At 35.8% G+C, this 24177-nt stretch overlaps 2 protein-coding genes across 2 annotated transcripts in view; both read left to right on the top strand.

Annotated features, from left to right (window-relative positions):
• The window catches only part of cfap74 (cilia and flagella associated protein 74), a 62965-nt gene extending 50440 nt beyond the window's left edge, over positions 1-12525 (top strand). Inside the window, exons 26-37 of the mRNA XM_044111444.1 lie at positions 1117-1235; positions 2409-2537; positions 2839-2948; positions 3147-3202; positions 4446-4565; positions 4667-4822; positions 5692-5830; positions 6156-6310; positions 6458-6590; positions 7398-7525; positions 7676-7810; positions 8663-12525. Of these exons, the coding sequence (XP_043967379.1) occupies positions 1117-1235; positions 2409-2537; positions 2839-2948; positions 3147-3202; positions 4446-4565; positions 4667-4822; positions 5692-5830; positions 6156-6310; positions 6458-6590; positions 7398-7525; positions 7676-7810; positions 8663-8767 (1485 nt within the window). The 3' untranslated portion in view covers positions 8768-12525. The remainder of the gene's footprint in view (positions 1-1116; positions 1236-2408; positions 2538-2838; positions 2949-3146; positions 3203-4445; positions 4566-4666; positions 4823-5691; positions 5831-6155; positions 6311-6457; positions 6591-7397; positions 7526-7675; positions 7811-8662) is intronic.
• Positions 12526-13755: 1230 nt separating this feature from the next.
• The window catches only part of LOC122831071 (guanine nucleotide-binding protein G(I)/G(S)/G(T) subunit beta-1), a 34435-nt gene continuing 24013 nt past the window's right edge, over positions 13756-24177 (top strand). Inside the window, exon 1 of the mRNA XM_044116996.1 lies at positions 13756-14236. The gene's annotated coding sequence lies outside the window, so the exon portion shown is untranslated. The remainder of the gene's footprint in view (positions 14237-24177) is intronic.

Below are 24177 nucleotides of genomic sequence, written 5' to 3'. Positions count from 1 at the left end.
AGGTCACACTGGTGTTTATTCATCAATAATTAAATAACAGTAATTTATTGTTTTTGATATATCACAATAACTATATTTGAGTATACCTTTTAGAGGCAGTGATTGTTTTTGGGGGGGAAGCCATGCACACAACAACCAGCTGAACAAAGACACGTAATATCTTCATGATGTTTATTTGGTTTGTTTGCAAAGAAAGAGGCAGGATAAAGCAGAAAAACACGGAGCAAATACCATCTGTGTGAGTGCTATGAAATATTGTGAAAATGGCAGAAGTTTGGAACTGGCAGCAGCTCATATGTTTCTCTGTCAGAGAGCCTTTCTTCTGCTGACCCCCATGGTGCCCTGACCTCTGACCCTGTCCATCACTTGTAGAGCTCTGCCTCCAGCTGTTATGTGGTCATTTCCACTAACGTTTTTCACTCAATATTAGCCTGAATATGTGATAAATCAAAACCAGTGGCAGCTGTTGCAATGAATTACACACTATACAGAGTTGAGATTTTATCCTTAAGAACTGAAACATAACTTGGACTAATGTAGCTGTTCGGATAACAACTGTCAGGCTCTGTTGAATTTATCTAAATGAAGCAATGTCGAAACAGATCGCTGACACTAGCTGAAATGTTTTTAAAAAATACCTTATGTCTCCAGTACTGAAGGATTGTGGGAATATTTTAGATTATTGTGGCATGTGTTTATTTCAGGGATATTCTATAACCTAATAATGCGTTTAACAAGCAGCAGTTCTCAGAAGAATTGTTAATACCAGACCCAACCTACATTGTCCTCGTTTCACCTGTTGTATCCTAAACATGTCGTAAGGTTCGACAGTAATTTGCTTTAATTGGGTTTTTATCTGCAGGCGTTGATGCCGCTGTCGCTCTCGCAAGGCCTTTGACCTTGTTCTCTTTAATCATCTGCATCCAACGATCAGTTATTCATTATTGGTTTACCTCTGTCTGTGGTTGTAAGTCGTGCAAGCAGATCAATGGCGTTATGCAACCTAAAGGAACCGCCGGCTGTTGTTGGTGGTAACGTCCTCTGAACTTGTCTCTGTGTCAGGCCAGCAGAGCCTTTCGGTATTACTTGCCTTACATCTTTGTTGTGTTGTCCAAGATGAAAAGAGACGTTGCTGCTGAACCCAACAAAGGGAGGAGGACCCCTGCGTCTGCGAAGAGGAGGGATATGTCCTTTCCCTCCTCCAAATTCGCTGACCGAGTTTCCTTAAATCCACGGTGAGTTTGCTTCCTGAAAGATTTTGTTTCACTTTTAATGTTATTTAGCTGCATTAAATAAGCATTCAGTCACTACATTTGAAGGAATAACCAATAAAAAGCAAATCATTATTTTGGGAAGAGAGTTAAGTGTCTATGATGCAGTGTTCGGGCCACGTTAAGGAAATATAGAAAATTAAAAAATGAGAAAAAAGTCAGAAATATCTAGCATCAAGTCTTAATATTACAAGAATAGAGTCAAAATATTATGAGAATAGAGTCATAATACAAAATAATAAAGTCGTAAAAGAATGAAATTGAAATAATATTTGAAGTTAATGTCACTGCAGAGGTAAATATCAGGGAAGGAGAGGGAAAATAGAAGAGCCTAATAATAAGGTCACAGTGTTTTTCTTTTTTTTTTAAGTTGTCCTTTATTTATTTATTGTTTGTTCCAGCATATATGTTTATTTATCTATTTACTTATTTCTCTATTTGTTTGTTTTCTATTGTCCCTCTCTTTTCCACTTCTTCCCAAAATTATCTGTGATACTAAGTTAATCAATGAGAGAACAGAAAAATGATTCAAATTAGAAAATAACTGCCAGGATTAAAAGAAAAAACAGATCCACATGTTAATCTATTTAATTTTTGTTGTGACACCAATTTATTATGTTCTATGTTTCATTCTTGTTTTGAATGTATTAATTTTAATTTTTACCTCCTTGTTTGTTTTGCTTGCTTTTTTTGTCTTTTTGTTTTTGTTTGTTTGGTTATTTTATTGTTATTGCTATTACTCGTTCCATTATCTGGTCAATTATTTTATAGATCAATACCCCTTCTTGCTTCTTGTCAGTTTCCAATGTTTATCGTGTACACACTAAATGGTGATAAAAAAGGAAAATATGTGAAGGAAGTCAGAATATTACAACTTTCTTCACATATTATTACGACTTTCCTCATATTATTTCCTTTTTTCTTTTTTTTTTTTTACTTTATTCTCACAAAATATATATATATATATTTTTATTAGTATGGTCCTAATAAGTGTGCAGGCTAAAAGATGTTTTTTTTTTGTTAGTTTTTTTATTGGAAAGTTAATTTTCTTGTTAAAAAATGTCTAGCAGAAACATGAAACATGAGACCCAGTAAAAGTCTCCTTATTCACATAGTAATAGTCTACTTTTTTTAAAGATGTGAACTGTATGGGAAGGCCAGGGACTCGTTGCTGCGCTCCTTTACTCAATACTACAAAGAGTACATCGTTCGCTGCTTTGTGTCAGACGGAGATCCTCCAGAGGCAAATGTCCAGCCAACATGGAGGTAATACAACTGTAAGCTTTCATAGTTTGTGGTTCAATGAATGAATGAGTGCTTAAGAAAGAAAAAGAAGGTTCATTTCTGCAGAGCATCTATTAGATTACATAAGGTAATAGAAATTGCAGTTCTAGACAATAACATAATGTATGGTAAGCTTCAAATAAACATTCATGTTTTGCCTTCTTGTTTTCTTTTGAAAAGTTATATTTATGTTTTGCTAGTTTATGAACCAAAATGAATTCATCCAGCAAAGTTTCGAACTAACGTTCCTCGTTCTTTTTCTTGCCTGTTTTGATCTCTTTAGTCCCGTAAACACGCTCCACCTGAAGCTGGAATGTCCCGCTATACAGCCCCCTCTGCTGGTGACTTCTGGCAATGGCAATAACGTCTTAGATTTCCGTCAAGTTTACATAGGTGAGATATGGTTTGATCTTGTAGAAGATATGCCTCTTTATCCGTGTATCCTGCCTCTTTTCAATTGGAAATGGCTCCTGGAGGGTGATAAGATAAAACAATAGATAGATGGATGTTTATCTGAAGTACTTCAACATCCTTTTTCCATTTTTTTTTTTGTCCTTGCATACTATGTTGTGTTTTTGGCTTCATCCGTAGGAAGCAGAGTGGTTGAAAGGTTTACAATTCAGAACATTTCAGAGGAGCCTGTGGAAGTATCCTTTCTCCAGGAAAGTGTAAACATGCCTATTAAAGTCAGATTTGACTAAATGCTGGTAAGCAAATATGTTTTAAATGAAATATAAAATAATCTATTTTTACTTTTGCATTTACAGTTTAAGCCAGTCTCTTAGCACTTCTGTCACTTAACAGCTTTTTGCTTATGCTCTTGAAAATGTCATTTATAAAAACTGTTTAAACTGCATTATATAAATAGTATTATTTAAAGGGAGAGGACAACGCCTTTCAAGGTAAATTTGACATTAAAGCAGGAGTCTGCATTCTCTACTATTCAAAGTGCCACTTTTACCCTAAGTCCAGCAAAATATAAATAGTATTATTTAAAGGGAGAGGACAACGCCTTTCAAGGTAAATTTGACATTAAAGCAGGAGTCTGCATTCTCTACTATTCAAAGTGCCACTTTTACCCTAAGTCCAGCAAAATAAAAATGCTTTAAATCACATATATTAACTTTCTATAAGACATTTCTTAATTTTTTATAAATAGTACAGCAGAAAATCTTCTGAAATTTTTAAAGAGCAACCATTTTATTCCTATTTTCAGGTTTTAACATTAAAAAAAACTTCCTTTTTTTTTTTTAAAGATGATGGCTGCATTTTCTTATGAGGAATGTCGATATTTGTGCCTCGTTTCCAGCTTAATGAGATCTAAATAAAAATGACAGGTACTTTAAGTGTCATTTTGTTGTGGATATTAAATATAACTAAAGAAATGTAAAAAGGAAATAGCTTGAATATGTAATAAATAGTTTGCATTGGATGTTATATCTACTTTTAAAACTGAAATTGTTTCTTCATCATTTTTTGTCGAAATCCTTAAGAGCCACTGTGGAAGGGAGAGAGAGCCGGTTGTGGCTCCGAGCCACAGGTCGCTAAGAGGCGGTCTCAGTGAATACGTTCTTATTTAACTGGACTGAAAACCCACTGGTCTGAACATCCGTGTCTAAAATATCACTGTGTATTTCACCGTATCTGTCTCCTCATCATGACTGATCTTTATCATTTACTCCCTACCAACTTTGTAAAACTTCATTAGCACTCAACTACTGTGGTAAAAATGGGATGTTGTTATATTACGTCCACTGGCAGATTCATGTTTACTTCTTGAAACTCAGTGTTTGGCGGTCAACACTTACACCCTGACCTAGAAATATTTTGTTTTTAAAAATATATGTATATATATTTTATGTCAACTTTTTTTCTTAAACCATTTGTAAGCTAACATCATCATTGTTGGACATACATGGTCCTTTTTCCCTGGTCAATGCTATGAGAGGCTTAAACCCTGGAGAAAAACACACTTTGGTCCTGGCTTTCTGTCCAGCCTTGAGAAAAAAGGTGAGTTAATTTAAGACAACTTGAGTCTACTTAAATAAAACAGCGTTTCATTACGAATTGGTAGCTGTACATTACCCACCCTGCCTTTTATTTTCCCACAGTACTGTGAAATACTCCACGTGCGAACCCTGAAAATGGTTTTGGAAATCATTCTTCGAGGAGAGGGAGCGCTTCCTTTTGTCTCTTCGTCTCACCCTGGAGATCTCCCTGATGTTGTCTACGCGTTGGAGAAAGACATTGTGTCCCAACACTTCAAGGTGAGTTGTCACTTTTTAGTTCGGAACGATTTTGTTTAACATGTTTAATTTAATTCTACAGCAACATAGTAGTTTTTTTTGTTTTGTTTTGTTTTGTTTTTCTTTATTGAAATTGATCAATCTTAATGTCGCAGCAAATTCTCCCTATAAAATGTAAAAAAAATAATAATAATAAATCACAGCCTTTAAAATTAGTACTTTTATTCAGTGAGGGGAAAAAAAATATTCTAGTTGGAAGATTTTTTAAAAGAAATTTGGTGCCAAAATTAATCACACTGATAACGATTCTTGTAAAATAAACGTAACTGAGGCAGTTTTATATTGTGACTTTGACATAATCACTCTTGAATATAGGAAAAACTAGTAAACATGTCATTCAGGCAAAGCAGATGTGTGTTGAAATTCATATATCTGGAATTTGGAGAGAAAAATAAGGTTAAAGAAATCTCCGACCGGAGCAGTTTCCCCAGTGTTCCTGAATAGTCAAAGGCTTTTCACACAATGAATATTTTTATTTAAACAACACAAAGAGAAAGAACCAAACCTGATTTCACCCAGTCAAAAAGGCACAAAAGGAGACAACAAACACACAAAATAACAAGCTGCTCTAAAGAAAAGGTAGGGAACATTTAGTATTTATGTCCAGTCATTTTAAATGTTTTGACGTGAATGTGACCTTCTGATGTATGGTTGGGGTGAACAAAAGGTCTTAAAAATGGGTGAGACATATGCACAAGAGGGAAAGGAAAGAAAAAAAATCTAATAACTAAGCATATTCTATTTGTTTAGAGGGCCTTAGGTCTAAAGTTGCTGACGTTGTGATCTTATGAAATTTGTCGATGTGGTTCCTCTGTTTTTCTCCCCAACAGCTTATGAACTGTTCAGCTGAGACCGTGGATTACAGAGTGATGCTGGCCAGTCACTCTCTGAACAGTCCTCAGCACGGAGCTGACAGGGTAACCTTGCTGCTGAATGGACATAGAGGCACCCAGATCCACCCAGCTGTGGGTAAGATGTAAAAAGTGATTGGCTGTGTAGCCTGACAAGTTTAAAAATTACATTTTCAGAGGTAAAGACCAATTATTGTCTTCTGTTTGCCCATCAAAACAGTGTCAGATGTATTAATTTGATGAATAAAAGGTGGATAAACCTTCCAGTGAGTAAAAAAGAGTAATTGATGGAGGATTCAGGGTTTTAATGATCATTGTCATTCAAACTTGAAGCCATGTTTGACTCTGATCTCAGCTTTTTCTATCATAAATCTGGTCTGTAAGATTGTCTGATGCTGCTGTAGCAGATAGAGATGCCACTGTAAACTCTCCTTCTGGAACAGGAACGCAGAACTACAGAGGGCTAAGTGTCTTCAGTGTACTGCCACTAGAGGGCAGCCTTGCTCCTGGAAAGAAACAAGACGTCACCATCACTTTTCAACCTGACCATTCTTCCCTCAACTACACAGACAGACTCACCATAGAGCTGCTAAATAAGGTGAGCAGAACAGCAAACACATTCACAGACATATAAGCACATTTTCTGTTTTTAAAATCAGATCTTTTCTTTTGCAGTGGTGACTTAACCCTAATTACACTTTAGCCGTCATGATGTTACTACTTTAACCATGTGCCTGTTTTACAGTGTAAAGTCTGTGAGATAGATCTGAAGGGTGCAGTTCCTTCCCGGAATATGTACCTGTGTGGAATGGATTCTTTAACAGTACCCATTGATTCTCTTCTTCCTGTCTTCACTCCACTTCATCCTCAACTCACAGGTATCAATGCCTCAGTCTGTGTCTCTTCCTGAGGGTGACAACATATGATCTGATGAAAGTTGTATTTTATTAGAGGAAAATGTTATAAATGTTATGGCTGTCTTCCAGACCGTCTATGATTTATCAATTAAAAAAGGATGAATTTGGCCATTGCCATGAAGTCATCTATGCCGGTCATAGGTAGCTGAACGTAACATTGTGATGTCTTAGGGAGCCTTGAAAAAGTATTCATGTCCCTTGAACTTCTTCACAATTTTATTTTTTACACCTTACAGCCACAAACTTTAATGGGATTTTATTAAGTGTGGTGTAATTAAGAAATAGAAGGAAAATGATGTGCGGTTTTCAACTTTTTCACTAATACCTTGAAATGGAGTGTCTTGCTTTTCTGTCAGGACCATGTTTGCTCTGATACCTCTTAATAAAACCCACCAGTGTATAACTCAATCTAATGTTTCAATCTATAAGCCAAAAATTGGAAGACTATCCCACAACAGCCATTTAAATCCACAAGCAAGTTGATAGGGTGCCTTTAGTAACTCTGGAGGAGCTGCAGAAATCCTAAGCTCAGGTGAGAGAATCGGTTGACAAAACAACTACTCAGTGGCGGTAAATAAATTACATTGCTATGACGTGACGGAACGTGGAAGGATTGAAGGGTGGGGGAGTAATTACTTTTGGAAGGTACAGCAAATTAACAATTTGAGGTAGATTTCACATAATCAGCTTGGATGTGTGTAAAGAGAGGTGAAATGATATATATTTGTATGTGAAGGACTGAAGTTGTAATCTTCCTTCCACTGACAGAAGCGGAGGAGAAGCCGTGTATCCCAGTGCTCGTCACTCTGGTGGCCAGCTACAAAGCAAGGGTCGTCAGGCCTGCTGTCAGGGAACTGCGGGTGGGCTGCATCAGCTCCCCACACGCCAATAAGAAGGTACCGGGATGTTGGCAGAACACGCCAAAGATGACTTACACATGTTATGTTTCATCAGCTGCAGGGGAGAAACATTTCTTCATTGCTGTGCAATGATGACTAAAGGAGTTACCACTGGACTTCCTAACTGTGAGTTCTGTGTTTCTCCAGAGTGGTGAGTTTCACTGGGACGACCTGGCAGCTGTGCAGCAGCAGGGCTTTCAGCTGGAACCTGCTAAAGGCGTCGTGGAGGCAGGAAGCAGCTGTTCCATCACCATCACATGGACACCCCAAAGTACATACCAGGTGAGGCTCAGATCAATTGGCATAACTAGTTTCAACAGGAAAGGGATGTAATAATATTCACACACACACACAAAAAAAATTCCATTTTTTTGGTTGCCAGTATTTCTTTTTCATATAAATCTATTTTTCAAACTTCAAAAAAATATATATATATACATATATATATTTTAAAACCTGAAATTGTTTATATACTGACAGCTACTCCATCCAAAGTGTTAAATATTGGTAAATACAACTACAACCAAAAGCTGTATAAGATTTATACAAAAAAATATATATACATAAATGTGATATTGTAAGTAACTTAAATTTGACTAAATATAAAATAAATATGCTTATTAGGATGGAGAGAGTTTTGTTACTGCATCCACTAAAGAAAAAATGCTGTATTTAATTCAAACTGCTGTACATTAATAGGTAGTCACAGCAGGTATGAACTGTTGCATGGTAGTTTTATTCCGTCCTCTTGCCAAAAGAATTCTTGTTGTTCCCAAAGAAATTGGTTATAACCTCATAATTCATGCAAATACTTAAATATTGTTTATAGTCATAAAAATTTGGGCCAATGAGTTTCACACAAAAACTCATCACAAGAAGATGTGTACGGAAGATTTCTTTATATGTTACGTTTTAGTGGTTTCAGTGTTAAAATCTTTTCTTTCCTCAACCATTTACGTAATTATCCACACAATACAATCTGGTGATTACCAATATATGAACATTATAAGTATAAGCAGATATTGTTTTATGTGAATTGAATAATCCCTGCCTGTGGGTGGGTTACATGGAGAATTTCTATTCTGGAAGAAAATGTCTTGAATTTATGTGGTAAATATGTGATTATTATTTCAGCCCTTTGAGCTGGTCCAGGTGTGCGTCCCCCTCACTTTGAAGAGCGATGAGGTCACAACTTACAAAGTGACGTTGATGGCTTTTGTCTCATCCGCTGCTGACTGACCAATACAGGAAATGGATGCAGATTTTCACTGTTTTTATTATTTTGATTTCCAGGTAGTTAAACCTTTTTTTCTTTTTTTGCTCTTTGTGGTTAGCAAAAATTGTGCGTTGTTTTGGAGAGTCAAGACATGGATGATGCATAAATTTAGAAATTCATGATTGGAAAAAAATAAATAAATAAACAGAAGTACTGTAAGGATTTGCTGTTGTGGTCATAAAAGTGCTGCCATGTAAAAACTGAACCATAAGAACTAAACGGTATGTGCAGAAAAAAAATGCTTTTGCAAAACGTCATTTGAACTATTTTAGTTGAATAAATTCCTAACATGAGAACAGCTAAAGCTGTAACTGTACCTCTGTTATAAAGCTTTTCATATAAAAACATTATAAAGCTGTGTTTGTCTAGATTAAATGTATACAAAAAGAAATTAAAAAAAATCTGAATGATGAGTGAATGCCATAAAATATGCAAATGATTTCCTAGAATAATAGTTGGGAAAGCAAGGTTTGATTGCAGTAAAGTATCATGGAGTGGGAAAGAAAATGTTTTGACTGTGAAGTACAGCATATGATTGTAGAAGTGATTTCCACCACTAGAGGGAGCGTATAGGACCAAATGAACAGTTCTGATAAAGACAAAATAAATCAAGTGCGCTGATAAATATACAATAAAAGTACGGGTGTCATTCTTATGGAGCCAGGAAGCCAAATCCCATTTTGGAGATGTTTTTAGTTTAAATATCAACAATTACTTTTTTAATATTTGCATTAAATGCAGGTTTAATTGATTTTCTTTTAAAAAAGCATTGTTTGCCATCTAAAAACTGTTGTTTCAAAAGGTTGATTTTAAGTTTATTTACTTGTGCAGCTGCAAGAGCATATTCTTGCTTATGGCATGTAAAACCAAAGTTGGTTATTAAAAATAGATAGTATTAATATTTCATTAATAAACAGAAACTTTAGAGAAAAATCTATATGGAAACTTGGCCACATGTAGACTGTGCTGAAACATTAGGGTCTGGGTTGGGTTAGCCGCTTCAGGCTACTTTTAAAAATTTATCCACACTGTTTTTTTAGCTTTTACTTTGACTGGTGATGGACCTTCTCAGAAGTAAGTAGATATATACTCCATTATGCATAATGTTGTGTGTGTGCTCTACATTTTAGAAACTCAAAAGCAGTGCCTCTCACAATTTCTGAAGTTCCCTACAAGCATGTGAAGAGTCTTAAAATAAACAATTTTTTTGCAGCAGCTCATTCTTCGACTAAGTTTAGAAAAATCCACATCTTATTTGAGTGCAAATATTTAAAGTAAAAATAAATCCCCTGTTAAGAAACACTGGTGCTGCAATTGTTATTCTTCCAATGTGTTTAAATTAACAGAAGTATCTTAAACTATTTTTTAAAATGCATATAATATGCCAGAAAGGTTTGTTTATTTTTAGCAACTCGCAGGAGATGAGCAAAGGTCAACTGTTGTGGTTGAAAAATATTCAGAGATATCTAACTCACAATCTAGTCATTGTAAGAAATATTTGTTGTTTTTTTTGTTGTTTTTATTTTTTTTTTAAAAGCCTTGTGATCAATTTTCCACAAGATCAGTTATTCTGGTGAGAATTGTAGAATTGTAGTTGAAGTTCAATTGACAATATAAAGAAGGAATGCTAAGCTAACATTTTGAAGATCTAGTGACCATCTCATGGTACAATAAATAGTTACTTATAGAGTACGAGTTGTACTCTGTCATTTCCTGTAATACATTCACGTTCTTTGTATTTGTCTCCAGGATTCTGAGGTGCCCGGCAGGTCTGGCAGAAACTTTAGCCCAGAATTTTTCAGAATTATATATTACATTTGTATCAAATCATCTCTTACAAACCCTGAAAGCGTGTTCAACTTGTCTAATAAGGCCCTGCACATCTGAACAGCAGATGTCACTAATGCCTTGTAATGGACCAATAGGAGCTGACCTCTGTCTGAGATGCATGCAGTAAGCATTTATCAGAGATTGTTGGAGATTATAATAAATCAGATTACTGCATCCTAACCTGCCTATAAAAAGCAAGGTCATTAAGAGCTTAGCCTCGTGTAATGTCACTCGTTTTATGAAATCTATTAGGTTATATGAGACGATATTTGTGTTGCTGTTTTGCCTCTCTTTTTTTTCTTAATCTGATTTCTCCCCTGATCTCTTCCTAATACGCTAAGATAGTGCTACTTACGCTGCACACTCAGGCTAACTAGGAAATGTATCTCTAAATATGAATGTGAACAGAAATGTGGTAAAACACACACAAATTATATGCTTCTTGACAGTGTCCCTACGAATGTAGACATTCCAAACCAAAACACAGACATCCTCCAGAACTTAATCGTGTGCAACGAGATTAGAAAAAAAACGTCGCAACAATGTCAGCTTGCAAAGTTTTTATTGTATGCAACCAAGGAAATTATGCAACCTGTGTTAGCCGATGAGGGTCGTCATAGTAACACAGTTCAAAAACTAGATGTGTTGTAACTGATTTAAGACCCTGGGGTTTTATAGCTGTGCTAAAGACCCTCCACAACACACGTATGCAAACAGGCGTGGGGCGTATCCACGGACAACTGAATCTTAGCGGCATTAACCTGGGTGGATGAGTCCCACTAGAAATCCACACCCAGACCTGTCTCTGTTCAACATTTCTTTAATATATGTTTTTTTATTACTATTATTATTTAAAAAATCTAACTATGTTATGCATCACTGCAATTAAAACAGAACATCAAACAATGGTACTCCTTTGCATACCTCCACAGGGAACAGTAAATTTGCTTTTGTGGGTGTTATTTTTTTTTCTTTACACAAGTGTATGTTCTTCTTCATGTTCGCGTTTTCTTCTTGGAGGAGGTATCCCTATACGCCGTTAAATGTCATTTTGATTATTTATATGTGAGAAAATCTCACTTAGGTGACCCAAATATGCAAAATAATATTTTAAGAAATAGTATCAGTCTCCCTTTTTTGTATTATTCTTATTTAGTGTTATCCATGCAGACTTATCAGGAACATTCAAGAACATTCTTCTTACAAACCGAGCCTGTTGCTGCTGCTCTCGTCCCCCATTGGACTGGACCCAAAGCACACTTTGTTGCCTCGGAGGACCACAAAGTGTTCCATGTCTCCAAGTAACGCCTTAACCCAGCGAGCATTAGCTCCTCCTCTGAGCATGCTGCCTGAAGGAACCGGTAATAATGATTAAGTCCTCTCTGTGTTTCAGTGATGGCCCACCCACAGGACATGAATCCCCAGTGATTACTTTGTCCAAAACAAAAGCACAGACACATTAATCTGTTAAATATAAAGACTGACACGGGTAATATCAGATAAATACAATTCATTGGCACACTTATTTACATAACAGCTTATTCTGAAAGTGTGAATAATGAAAATTGACCAAAATGAAACAAAGTAAATCTGTGGGAATGCACTGTTGTAGCAAATTAGAACTCAATACTTTTATTTTTCCAAACTCTCTGAAAGACTCTCCTGGCTGACAGCATGTGTGTGGGGAAAGCTGGCCCGTCTGCTTTGAATTTCAAATTAAACTGCGCCGGTTTTTCTGAGGTAGCAGTTCAGCGTACCGCAATTTTCATATCGCATGTAAAAAGTAACTTGCTGTCACGCTCTCAATTAATCAAAATTCTCGCGTAAAATGTATTTTTATCTTCAAACATTTTATGTCTCTGATTTTTTTTAAATGCATTGATAAAAATAAGTATTTGAAAAGAAAGAAAACGTTGAGTAAACCCAAAATCAGATAGATAGATAGATAGATAGATAGATAGATAGATAGATAGATAGATAGATAGATAGATAGATAGATAGATAGATAGATAGATAGATAGATAGATAGATAGATAGATAGATAGATAGATAGATAGATAGATAGATAGATAGATAGATAGATAGATAGATAGAATGAGAGAGAGAGAGTGAGAGAGAGAGAGAATTATTAAAACTTGATATTTGTCCATAATGGATAAAGACAGAACAGACTAACAAAAGTCTGATAATAATCACTCCATTACATATGGAGAAACAGGAGGACAACTGTCCAACTGTCCTCCTGTTCTCCATATGTAACGAAGAGCACCACTTGTAGGTTTAGCACAAAATTGGTACTGCAACATCTCCAAAACAACACTATGCCCACCCTGAAACATGATGGTGGTAGCATCAACATATGGAACAAGACATTTTGTTATAGTGGATGCAAGGTAGAGAGGGCAAATATTGAGTCTTTAACTCCTGTTGAAGACTGAATAAGTGATGAAATGAAAAAGTTGGTTTGGCAAAGCATTAGATGAAGGATTTGCATACTTATGCATTCATAAGTATGCTGTTATTTTACAAATATATCAATTTATAAAGGGCTGTTTACTTTTGTACTTTTTGCTTTAATGTTTTTTGCTTGTTTTTAGCCTATTTAACTGTACAACATTTAGTCATATACTGGTTGTTTAATTTGATTTAGAAATGAAGTTCAAGTGAAATCAGATTATTGCAGCATTTTTTGTTGTTTTTTTCTCAGACTAAATGGTTTATTTTTGAGTTGAATTGTACAGGATAAAATTATTTGTCACTGCTACATTTACATTGTTACACTATATAAAAAGAGATAACAGTTTAATCTTCCACTTTTCCATTCATGCAGCAAATATATGTCTGAGTTATTTGCAAAACTACCTCTTCATTTCTTGCTTTTATGTAGAACTATACAACAGATAATTAAGTGAAGTGATTTTGTTGTTTCACAGTTGAGTCTACCTTTTAGAAACTGAAAATGTGGAACTTCTGTTTGACAACTAGTGTTCAAACTTGCTTCCGTGTGTGATTGCTTTCTAACCTAGTTATTTGCTGAATTTAAATCCGTATAAATAACATACTTATTGGTTTAAATAAATTTTTGTATATAAATGTAATTTTTTAAGTGTGTTTTTGTTACCGAAGAAGGCAGTATTTGCTGATCTGTCGAAGTGGTCGTCGACCCTTCGCCTTACGTTGTGACGCTGCCGTGAACGTGGGGTTTCCCAGAGCTGAATGCAGGGTTACCGCGCCCATCTCTGCTGTTTGATGGCCGGAGGAAGAAGCGACTGAGATCCTGGCGTGAAGGAAGAAACAGAAGGGACGACGACGGTTGGGAAAGACAAGAAGGGACATTTGCAATAAGTTGGAATTTGCATCGAACCCTTGGAACAAATAAACGGGACTTTAACTCGTCTGTCTGGGTGAAAAACGCCTCGTCCCTGCGCCTCTGTGCCGGTGTGTCTCCCCCTTTAGCGGGTTAAGAAACTGGGTTCGGGGAGTGCCGCTCCTCGGAGGCTAAACTTGATAAATCTGAGCGTCTGGGCTGAGAGAGGAGAGACAACACTTAACTGTTTCCAGTCAATGTGATACAAACAACGGATACCTTCAACTGAAAGCGGGTAAGGACATGTATTGATACTTGTGTTTGCGCTTCAGGAAATGCATTAACTGTAGTTGGCTAGCCTTTCGAGCAGGGAAGATGAGCGAGAAGGGTTAAACTTGGCTCTGTGGCTCCTCCGTTGAGTTAGCTGCCGTTAGCCTATCGTTGGCTAGTTATTGGTGCCAAGACTGTGGGTGGGGGTCACTGAAATATAAACTTAACTCATTGCCTCAACGACAGTGCTAATCAACTTTAGCTTTTATTAATATTAAATAAACTAACCATTCTGCCAGGTGATTAAGAAGGCCAGTGGAGTTTAGTTGGCACTAATTGCAAGGATATGTGTGGCAGTTCAGTTAGCTTAGCACCCCTCTAACGTCCGGGTATCTCTGCTCTCTTATTAGCTATCTCCACTGTACTAAATCTGCTTTTCGATTTAATCTACCAGAATACTCTTCTTTTCCCTGCTACAGTCAAGACATTGTAATTATTTCAGTTATCACCAGCATTGTAGAGTTTGATTACTGTCAATTTTTCAGCATTTTCCCCACAAATCTTCAGTGAATACCACCTTGTGAGCCAACACCTTAGGTTCTCATAGAACAGTATTGCAAGCAGCATTGGTGATATGAAAAAAAGTGGCTAATTTACAAGATTGCATAACTGTACCAAACACTAGAGTAGTTTGGATTCACTTTCACTCGCATAGGGCTTTCACAGCATCATGGATTCACAACGAAGGAAGTCTAAAAATGGCTACTTCGCCAGCAGTATCACTACCACCCCCACTATTCTGTATTTCGTCCATTGCAAGTCGCCGGCAATGGTCAGAAAATATATTTGTATGGTTTGATTGTTGATCTGGGTGCTCGTATGTGTTACGAAAACAGCGAAGAGAACGCAATAATTGTAACCTTATCGAAAGAGGGACAACTTTACCCATCGCTTAAAAATAATTTATTGTTGAAATGAAATCAGGAGTGCATGCATTTACAGCCGTGGACACATTAAGCTTCCAACTGACTAGTTGATCGTGCGGTATTTACTTCACTGAATCGAAACTAAACCTGTCATGGGTTATGACTGTTGTTTGTCACAGATTTATGTTCGCACTCGGTTAACACAGATGTGTATCGTTTGTGTGAAAACAAATTATTAGTTAACCGAGGGCTTGCTTTAAATGCAGATGTCACTATATAGCTAGAAGATCTTACTTAAAACTCACAACCACCGCTGTTCTGACCTGTTGGAGACGATAGCCATTTTTTACTTTTCTGTGTTTTCAGAGCAGTTTTAAGTTTGCCAACGTACTATTCGACCTTAATCTGAACTTCTTTAAATGATGGGAAAACAAGATTGTCTAATTGGATTTTGTCAATCTGTTTATCTTGATCACGGGTCTGTAGCAGGTCAGGTTGTTAGCAGCTACGGTAATCATGCCCGGTTGGGCCGCGCAGCCCCATACCGTTTTAAGACCCAGCCTTTAGAATGGGCACCACGATGTAGCATGGAGTCTCAGAGGCGGGCATCATACGGGTTTTAGACCGAACAAACAGCACTGAATGTTTAAGTTTCAGAGTCGGGTGTTTCGAAAGTGGGCTTAGCATCGAGTTGTCACAGGAAGCCACGCTGAGCGCCGAGGGGGAAAAAAATGCACTGAGCTTTCCGCTTTTACCAAGTTATTTACCGGTGACCGGATCCATCCAAAGAATATCCCTTGCCTACAGTGGATTACTAGTTGTTTGGGAAATAGTTAGTTTACTCCAAAGAGCTAGTCGCATTTACTGGTTCACAAAGATGAATTCATTTTGCCAGTGTGCCCCCTCCCTCCGCCTCCTCGAATGAATGGGTTCCTGTATTCAGGGCCCAAGCAGCTGCAATGAACAAGATGGCGTTCAAAGCCTTTTTCATCACCGCTTTTTCTCAGACAGAGAGAGGCAGCTGCCGAGCAGCGGATGGATTCAGGCTTGGCGTGCTACAGGCGTCTGATTTTTTTTCGCATTAGATAAACGTACAAAATGTGTTTTTAATAAATAAATTTTTCCTCGTTTTTTTTTCTGCCGCTGGATTACCCTATCATGCATACTACAGATATATGATAGCATAGACGAATAATTCTTGTTCAGTCACATCTTGACTGAATAAGAATTTTATGAAAACTTGTAACTAAAATAGATTGTATTCTAAATGCCCATTAATTAAAGATTTTAATTTATTTTTCAATCATTTTGACTTGCGTATGACTATATATCTAGAAATGCAATCAATTGTTTGACTGTACTGTGAATTTAAGGGGAGGAACAATGTATCAAATCACTGTTAAACTTGCTGAGTTTTGCTGTTAAGGAAAATAACTTTTCACCGTACTCCTATTTTCTCACCTGTTAATACAATTGATATCAAATTGACCCTTTTCTTAATCTCAAAATTTAGCTACCTCACATGTAGGTTAATATGACTTTTCAACAGATATTCATGTTAAATTTACTGTTTTCCTGCTTCATCTTAAATCCCTAATTATAGTGTGTCCTGTTAAATATGGTTTCTGTTCTAGTTGTATTATTACATGTGCTTGTTGTATACTATATTGACATGTTGATCTTCCGGGCTCTATAACATCTGGTTATAGAACCTGTTGTGAATGTTTGGTCTGTTCAGTTCAAATTGGTTAGTGTGACCTGAAAGTAACCCACAGATCAAACACTAAATACATCTGCTCTGCATCTGTACTGTGCTGGGGCTCTGAGTTTACCATTCTTTAGAAGAAAAAAAACATGCCTAGTTTTTGCCTTAAGTCCCATATTGTTTATTATAACCATAATCACATGGTTATAATAAACGTGATTATAACCAGATTAGACAACCTTTTTTTCTTCTTCTTTTTTTTTTTTTTTACAGTAAGGATCATCAGCTTGTCTGTTTTTATTTTTTAATCTCTAGATCGCAGGATGTTAAGGGGATTACATTCTTATTTTCTGACTTTTACCCATCGGGATTATGTGGCTTTTGTCTGTAATAGTGCTGATTTGCTCTTCTTGTTCACATGGTGCTCATTTTAATTTGTCTACTGTTAAAGCTAACAAAATAAATAAAAATTGCACCATCAGCTGCCTAATGATTAAACACCAACTATTTCACACATATACAGGTGTTTTAATTACACATCTTGTCATTTTGCACTATTAACACCGAAAATAGTGTAATGTATTTAAGGTATGTTTTGAAACCTCTGTATCTGTTTAAAACCAAGCTCACTGTCACCACCTCCTTCCCAGAGTATCATGTTTTTTTATTTTCCTTTATTATTCTTCATTCAGAAATTGGTCACTTTGCCTTTTTTTCTTGTGCTTTTTATATAGAAACAGCTGTGCATAAAAAGACATAATACATGTGATGTTTGCCCTTTTATATTAATGGATATCAAATCAATGGAAGTGTTGCACTTAAATTCCCTTTTCAAAGCTGCCTCACAGTTGTCGTGTGTTAATTTTAAGTCAGAGGCATAATAAACTAGTTTAAAACCTGGTTTTAAAAAAATACGTCAAACATTTCATGTTTCTTTGAAGTGGTCCTTGCTTGTTTATTAAAAGAGAAGAATCTTTTAATCATCTCACAGCTGATGTGACTCCATAGTCACTTTTACTCTATAGTAAAAGTGAAATTATGTTCTCCAAGATCTTAATAATGAAAACATTTTCTGTAAAAAAGCATTTTACCTTCTTTAAAAAAAAAATGGTTGTACTTATTGACAAAGCTAACTACATGCATACCTAGTTAATAAGACATTTTTCTTCAGTTTAAACATACAAACTATTAGACTATACTGACATGATTTTAGTTTAGTATGTGCTAATTACATTTAATACTGAAACATAATTTTCCAAATATGAATATCGCACATTGTTTTCTTCCTTGTTGATACCATTTTGGTTAGCTTCTGGTTAGAAAAGTTGCTTCACAAAAACTACAGTAACCAGCAGATATTTCCTGACTTACTACAGTAACTGAAGATACCTCAGCTGCTGATTTTTCTTTTGCCACAGAACTATATTGGTTGTAGTTAAATAAAATTTATTTAAATGGCATGTTCTAATTTTATTATTGAAGAGCATGTCTTAATTTGTTTTAGAATTTATGCACGGGTGATTTTTTATTTTTTTTTATTTTTTTTTTTAATTAAGTGCCCATGCCTAATAAAAAAAATATTAGAAATTTCTGCTTCATTGGCAGCAGTATTTTAAATAAAATTTTTATTTGTTTAAATGTCTATTCAAATCCAGGAACTTTCTAATTTGCCAAAAATGGACTGGCATGGTTTTGATGATTTTTTTATTGGAAATGCTTTCACTGAACTGTGAGTATTATCCATTTAACAACTGCGATGATCAAACACTACCAGTTGAGTACGTTCATATTCCAGCTCAAACTTGTAGGTGATGCAGCAATTCTCGTAAATTATTTGCTGTTGTAACAGGAGATGGCTTGTTGTTCACCTCATCTAGCTTCAAATAAAAAAAAAATAAAGGTTGAAAGAATGCTTAAAGCAACTTCTCTTAACTTTTTTAATGGTGATATTTCACTCCTTGGAGAGTTGACCAAATGGCTTTATTTCTTTCTGCTGCAATCACCTTCTTTTTATAGCCCTTTTAAGTTCAAGTATTTTTAATTAAATGCTGACATGGAATATAGCTTTCAGTCATACCAAGGAATATTTTTCACTTTAAAACCAGGACTGTTGGGATTGAAATACACTTATACTAATTATTTACTTAATTTGCCGGTTGTGTATTTGCTGACACCAATGCAGGAAAAAAATGGTTCTTTAGGCAAAGAAGTTGTAAGGTCTTCAAACTTTTGTCATAACTTTTTTTCCATTGTCAAAATGGCAGCTGGCAGCCAGAAGAAAAAGTTTTAATAATCATTTTGTTGTTTAAATAAAATTAAATCCCTATAAGCTTCTAGGTTTCTGGACAAATACCATTTACCTCGGAGCTGTGAATGACATCACACCCAATTGACTTCATTCCAGTTAAAATGGTTGAAGTTGGATTCCAAAATGGTGACACGCCATTGTTTGTATTCTTACAAATAAAGTATATTTTAAGCTATACTTTCCACATGTAAACACCACTTTTAATTTAGTCAGTATCGAGCTTCAGGCTCTACATGTAGCAGTGATTTCAGATGCATGCAAGTGTTTGTTGTAAAGTAAACATCATTCCACCGCAGCTTACCATTGTTGATGCGAGGAGCTGTGAAGTAGGAGTTTGGAAAATTTTCTGATTTTGTGAGTGGGAAATCTAACTTTTGGAGCAGAGGATATGCTGCTTACGTTTGCTGTTAACCCGAAGCAGAAGAGTACAAACATTCCCAAAGCATATGGTTATCAGGATGTTTACTTATAGTATTTTGTCTTCCTAAGTATTTGCATTATGTCCACTGTGTGTTGGTTTCCCTTTTGCTAGTATTTTATTTCCAGAAGTTTGTAATTAAAGTGAGTTTTTTGAATTCCCCAAAAATAGCTTAGTGATTTAATTTTTGTTTGATTTCTCTATCAGGAACAGAACAAATTTATAAGTCATGACCAGAATAGTTTCTATTGCTACAAAAGATCAAACAAGTTGCCAGGAAGTGTTACGTATGTTTTTTTTTTTTATGTTGCACTGACTTAATACTATACTATCTATGTTCTAAGGTGTTAAAATGTGTTCATTACCAAGGATAAGCCAAACAGTGTATATTTAAATACAATTATGCAATTGTTATAGTAAAAGGCGGAATTTAAGTAAAACTAGTAGAAAGGGAAAATCTCTAGCAGTTTGTGTTTTAAGAACACCGTGGGATTCTGTCCTTTAGGAAAACTGGCCTTTGTCATCCTCCAATTAGATATGAGGAAGCCAATGTGCTGGGATTTATTTTTAAACACTAGCAGTTCAAAATGTTATATCTCCGGTAGAGAATAATAAATGACCTTTGCACTTGGCAGCATTTCTGGTCTCTCTTGCTTGTACAGATGGTACAATCATACATGGCTAGGATGAGCATTGGGGCAGAGGCCCTGTTCAGGTCTGGACCTCACAATTGTAACCAGCGTAACAACAATGAACAATATGGCGTTGAAATTGGTCATGAGTGATCAGTTATCTGTTTTCCACTTTGCTTGCAAAAAAATGCATTTACTTCACACAGTGGTCTGTTTAGTTTTTATTTTTATTTATTTATTTATTTATTTATTTACCAAAAGCCATCTAGGTAACTTCGTGCCTGAGGGGTACATTTCCTTCTATGTGTCCCAGGTCTGATCAGGTTCTGACCAATTCAGTCACAGCTGTCCATTGCCTATACTAAAAGCAGTCTGAGGAGAACCTTCCTTTGAGTGTGTTCACAGTACAGCTGCACAGTGTTAGAAAATCTTGCACCTGTGTTAATATTGGTAAATATTGCTATGCCTATCAGTGGGAACATATGCGCATTTTCTTCTTTCCCCTCCTTGTCCGCTACAATCTTGTGACCTTTAGTATTTTGGGCAATGGTATTTGTGTCTGGTAATGGAAATTACATCTGCTGGCTAAATATTACATTAGCTTGCAAAATGCTAGTTAACTCTTGGAATATATTAGCTAATGATTGTTCCATTCCAAACAATCTTAGGCAATTTGAGTATAGTACATGTTGATATTGGGTTGACGCTATATCCGCGATACATTGTGCAAGACTAGGTTTTAGCTATGTCTGGACAGGATTTAGGGTTGCCAGATTGGGCAGGGTTCAATACTTTTGTACATGTTGGGCTGAAAAAAACAGTTCTGGGCAGGTTGTTAAAATTTGGGCTTATTTTTTTTTTTTTTTTTTTACTTTTATTTTTTCACAACACTTGGCAGTTTTGTTTTTTATTTATTTATTTTTTGAAAGTTTCATAGGAGAACTCTATGTAAGTAGTCGTCATTTTGTGGTAGAAAACCACAAAACAAGCACTTTACAATAAAATGCCATTTCCTTTCAGTAATTATTTTTTGTTCATTCATTTTGATATGTCTAGAATTTGTTGAACTTGATTTCAACAATGATTGCTAATCATTGGTTAGACCAGAGTCATTATGTAGTTGCACCATAAAAAACTAATTCCTAGTGCAACTTCACAATCTGCGCTGGATTTATAAAATTAAATTTCATGAAAATGTAGACGGCAAAAATAGGTTGCTCACCATTTGTTTTATAATTTGCTGTTTTGTACGCAAGTAGATTAATATTATTTTTTTTTCATAGGGAAACATAGGCAGCCATCTCTTGTCGAGGGCTGGACCCCTGGTTGAGAACAAACTATCCATCACATTTTTGGTAATCAAGTGCAAATACAATCTTTGTTATTGCAGCAACAGATGTTGAACCTGAACAATAAATGGGATTCTCACTGTTCTTACAACTGACCTCAAATATTCTTTTTACAAAAACAGTTACCAAAAATGAGCAAGGTCTTGTAGTTTGCAGTATGTTTAGACTGACTTAAATTCAAGTTGTAAATCTTGATAAGTTGGACTTTGTTTCCAATGCACTGAGCACACCACTTTGACTTCTATACATGTAGACTTTGGTGAATTTAAGGTATTTTGCTGTTCTCTGTTCACCTGTTGGAGCCTTGGTTTTGGGCCTCTGTGGTTTTGGGCCTTCTTGCCTAAAATTGATATTTCCTGGTTTGCTGTTGCTGCTTTACATTACATAGTTTAAATCTAAATTAAGATAGCCTCAAACTTAACATATAAGCCTCACTTGTTCTAACATGTGAAAGGATGTTTCTTGTCAGAGCAGTGAGTTTGGGGGAAAAAATTCTAAACATTTATTTCAGTCCAGTTTACTTCCTTGTCGCGAAAGATTGTAGGTAGTGTCGTACACCAAGAAGTCTCTTTGTTTTGGATTGTACCTGCCTTTAAATCGGTGTTGAAAACCGGAATGATTGCATGAAGGACATAACTTGAGTTAATCTGGCATGATTAGGAATGTTGCAGGTCCACAAAGATGAATACTGCAACAAACACGGTATCGTCGACCTATAGTTTCATTTTGTTTTTGTTTCCTCTCTTTACAATTGCATTGCTGCATCAACAAATCATTTTATTTTTGTGCTGCAAAAGATTCTGCCAATCCTATATGTGCACCCAACCACCACAGATTCTGCATGTCTAGAAAGAAGTAATATCTTAGAACAAAATATAGCCAAAAGTATGTAAGCTGCCTCTTGTCAGAAATGGTTTAAATCCCATCTTGACAGGGAGTTAAATGCCTTTAATCTTGTTTTCTGGGTGAGAGAACCATTAAAATACATACTATTTACAATAATATATAACTAATGATTCTGAATCTGCTGCTTTAAAAATAAACTCATCCAAAGACTAAAACTTTAAGCAGAAATTCTGTCAAAACATGTCCCTCTATCTTGATTTGTGTGTAGTTTTACTGTAGCTTCTGTTATGTGTTGCTTGTCACCACTTGCCAGAAAGCCGAGGCCTCTGTTTTGAATAGTCAAAGTAGCTGGCACCAGAGCTGCTCAGAGACCCAAATACAACCTTGTCACCACTCAGATACTGTAACCCTGTTGTAGGCTCATCACTAGTCCTGGCAGTACTTTGCATGTGCTCTTCAGTGCCCACTCTGGTTTGAATGGTTACTGTCTCGCTGTCTATTTACATTCATGCCCTTACATTTGACTGCCACAAGGAAAATGCGACCAAACTTGAATCCCCGGATAACATGGGATAACAGTGCAAGTTAGTTTTCTTCCTCTTTGAAGCATTGCAGGCCACACTCATTTGGGCAAAAGAGTGGGGCTGCTGTCATGTGACTCTTCACACACTCGTGTTCCTATCTCGCAGGCTTGGGGATAAAAAGGGGAGGCGTATGTTTGTTAATGCAATCAAAGGAGTGTATTTTCTGTTTTAAATAAAGTCATGCATTTAGCTTTAGGCTAGCCTGACTTTTTCTTTTTTTCTTTTTTTTTGTCTAGCTCACTTTCATTTAAAAAGAGCAGTGAATCCAAGCACAAGTCGTATATTGTTGTTAATGACTGTACCTCATTTTACTTTCCAATCGAGAGTCATCTAGCATTGAGCAAAATACTTACTAAAATAAACAAGTTTCATGTCTAAAATTTTCTAGTGACATTTTGGTTTTATTATATCAAATTAACTGATCAGATGGCTTTCATGTCATTGTTTTTGCCTGTTGGAAGCTGTTCACAATGTAAGGCCTACAGCATCATGGAATGTTTTGCTAATCAATTTTACTGTACCGTCAGTCCCATTGATATGTTCCCATCTGAAATGATGCACAGAGAAAGCAACCAGAACTGGCATGCAAAATATGGACAATTAAATGTTAACATAAGTATAAAGGATAGTTACTGCATATAAAAGGTTCTTCTTGAAGTTTGTGAACAGTCAATCTTTGCTTAAATGACTAGAGTAGATGTCGATATCCATATTTACTTTAATAAAACTGATTAGTCTGAGTTAACCACTAGTCATTCAGGGCCATAACAAAAGCAAATTTCTGTTATCTTAAAATAAGACGTCAGTCTGCACATATAAAAATTGTTATATAAACCTAGTCACTGGAATCATATTTACATTGCAGGTTTATTTTTAATTGACTAAGATCTTTTACAATGAAGAAGTTCTTGGTGTGTAATATGTAACAATCTTTTGAAAATAAACCAATTAGAATTCAGTTTAGAGTAAATGTCTTGTGAATGAATTTGGAATTATCGAAGAAATCCTCTGTTAAACACAATGCAGCTGTGTTGTCCGGAAAACATAGGTATTTGTTTTGTTAACCATTGAAATTGTGTGAAGTTGGAGTCATTTTAAAATGACCGATTTCCACCATTATTTAGTCCCTTCTAACCATGCCTTTGTCAAAACAGATTTGCGTTTTCACCGAAGTAAGAAAGCTTTGCAGGTTATCATC

Source organism: Gambusia affinis, linkage group LG01 (assembly GCF_019740435.1).
Source record: "Gambusia affinis linkage group LG01, SWU_Gaff_1.0, whole genome shotgun sequence".
NCBI classification, from domain to species: Eukaryota; Metazoa; Chordata; class Actinopteri; order Cyprinodontiformes; family Poeciliidae; genus Gambusia; species Gambusia affinis.
Note: the sequence above shows the minus strand (reverse complement) of the source record. Positions and strands in the feature narration are given on the sequence as shown.